General features: G+C 38.2%; 1 protein-coding gene across 1 annotated transcript; it reads right to left on the bottom strand.

Moving 5' to 3' along the window:
* Positions 1–212: 212 nt before the first annotated feature.
* Positions 213–1,981, bottom strand: LOC122648436 (pirin-like protein). The gene is made up of 7 exons (XM_043841649.1): positions 1,703–1,981; positions 1,491–1,540; positions 1,366–1,404; positions 1,261–1,289; positions 1,103–1,165; positions 902–1,005; positions 213–791 (listed from the first exon to the last, which is right to left on the bottom strand). The coding sequence occupies exons 1-7, from the start codon at positions 1,951–1,953 to the stop codon at positions 305–307; spliced, it is 1,023 nt and encodes a 340-aa protein (XP_043697584.1). The 5' UTR covers positions 1,954–1,981; the 3' UTR covers positions 213–304.
* Between the last annotated feature and the right edge of the window lie 81 nt (positions 1,982–2,062).

Here is a 2,062-nt window from a genome sequence, read left to right as displayed (position 1 = left end):
CCATATGAAATGAAGCTCATCAAGATCTTTTCTTTTAACAGAATAAAGAAGTATACATGTTACATATTATGGAGAGTAAGTAAGGAAATTACATAACACTCATCAAAAACTTTATAAAAAAAAATCATGACTTTTATTGAACCTCTAAAAGAAATTGCTAATCCTTGAAACTGAATATTCTTTTCGTTGGAGAGAGATACAAAGATGCAACCCTTTATTCTTGCTTTTCAACTGTATATGCACAAGCTCAAATTCAGACCCTTCTGGTATGCTTCTTGTTTTCCTTTTTCAATTTGAGATTGGTTCATTCTACAGATTTCCAATGCCTAGCATTTTCAAAGCCATTCTTGTAGAAGCGATAATCCTCAAAGGTCTTCTGGATCTCAGCTTTAGTGTTCATCACAAAGGGTCCATACTGAGCAATAGGTTCATTCAGAGGCTGCCCTCCAATCAAAGCAAATCTGAGTGGCTTGCTTGACTTGTTCCACACTTTAACCCCATCCCCTGGACCCAAGAGCAAGAGTTGATGAGGCTCTGCTGGTGATTCATCTGCGGATCCAAACACACCCTCTCCTTCAATCGTATACACAAAGGCATTCCATGACTCTGGGATGCTTTGGTGCCACTCAGCTCCAGGTTTCAGAGTGAAATCAAGGTACATTGTTGGTGTCCTGGTGAATACTGGAGACTTGACACCCATGCTTTCTCCTGCTATGATTCTGACCTCAACCCCATCTGTCTCTGCTCTCTTGATGTCTTCCTTGAGCATGTCTTGGTATCTGGGTTCAATCCTGTGGATGACAAATTGGTTTCAGAAACTGATTTTGGATGTACACAAAAAGAAATAAAATTCCATGAATAAAAGACTCAATTGACATTAGTCAATGAGATTTTTGCTTACATTTTGTTTTCAGATGACAAATTGATCCAAAGCTGCAATCCCTTGCTGACCTCATCCCCTGCAGGCATTTCTGAGTGAACTATACCCCGACCAGCAGTCATCCACTGAAGAACAGAACAAGAGAGCAATACAGAATGAGACCCATTACACCACATCTAATTCTGGAGAGAGTACTCATTAGTAATTGACCAGAATCAATACCTGTACATCACCAGGTCTGATTGTGCCCTTGTTTCCTGCAAAATCTTGATGAGTGAAAGCTCCCTGCAATCCATGAACAACCACAAATTCAGTTTCTCATAATCCAAACTCCACACCAACTCATTTTAAAAAATAAAAGGGGAACTAAGGGAACATACCTCGAACATGTATGTGACAGTCTCAAAGCCTGAAAGAACAGAAACTAAATTAGTAATTGAAAATGAAAAAAAAAAAAACCGACACCAATGGTTGAATTCTCAAACCTCTATGAGGATGATCAGGGAATCCAGCAGGAGCTGAAACTGCAAAACCAAAACCATAATAAGATTCTGTATTTTCTGACTGTAAATTGAAATATTACAGAAACCAAAGAAATAGAAAAACCTACCAGAAAAATCATCCAACAAGAGGAATGGATCCAAACGATTCAATTGCATACTGAAACGAAAAACCCACAAAAACAATACTGATAGTTAGCATCCAGTGTATAAGAAATGATCAAAATAAATACCCAGAACCCAAAAGCAGTAAAACACAAGTCATGGATCGAGAACAGAGAAAACAGGGGGAAAACGAGTATTTATGGGAGAGAATGAAAACCTTCCAATGCTTCTTCTAACAACAGCTCCATCTCCTTCATTTTGAGCTTTGGTAATGACCCTTTTCACAATAGATCTAGGTTGGTTAAGAACAGAGGATTGATCACTACTTGAAGACATGTTACTATTGATCTTGGGAAGAAAAGAGTGAAAGGTTATTGCCCAACAAACAAAGCAGAAAAGAACAAGTAAGTAGACCTTGGTTGGGGAAAGCCTTGGTAGATAACGCTTATAAATAGATTTCAATTTCATACAGAAGTTTCGTAATGCGGGTTTGCGAATGCGATGATGATCCGCTCCTTTAAATAAGTAAAAACGTAGAAGAGATTTGAAAATATGTCACAAAGAACTGGATGAAGCG

This window comes from Telopea speciosissima, unplaced genomic scaffold, assembly GCF_018873765.1.
Source record: "Telopea speciosissima isolate NSW1024214 ecotype Mountain lineage unplaced genomic scaffold, Tspe_v1 Tspe_v1.1122, whole genome shotgun sequence".
In the NCBI taxonomy this organism is placed as follows: domain Eukaryota; kingdom Viridiplantae; phylum Streptophyta; class Magnoliopsida; order Proteales; family Proteaceae; genus Telopea; species Telopea speciosissima.
Note: the sequence above shows the minus strand (reverse complement) of the source record. Positions and strands in the feature narration are given on the sequence as shown.

What these genes read in the sequence shown, in the direction of transcription:
- LOC122648436 (XM_043841649.1), bottom strand. Translation starts at nt 1,953, where the DNA reads ATGAAATTGAAATCTATTTATAAGCGTTATCTACCAAGGCTTTCCCCA. An exon ending in GTTAGAAGAAGCATTGGAAG is followed by an intron (nt 1,541 to 1,702) that starts GTTTTCATTCTC and finishes TTTTCGTTTCAG; the next exon opens with TATGCAATTGAATCGTTTGG. An exon ending in CTGTCACATACATGTTCGAG is followed by an intron (nt 1,166 to 1,260) that starts GTATGTTCCCTT and finishes CATGGATTGCAG; the next exon opens with GGAGCTTTCACTCATCAAGA.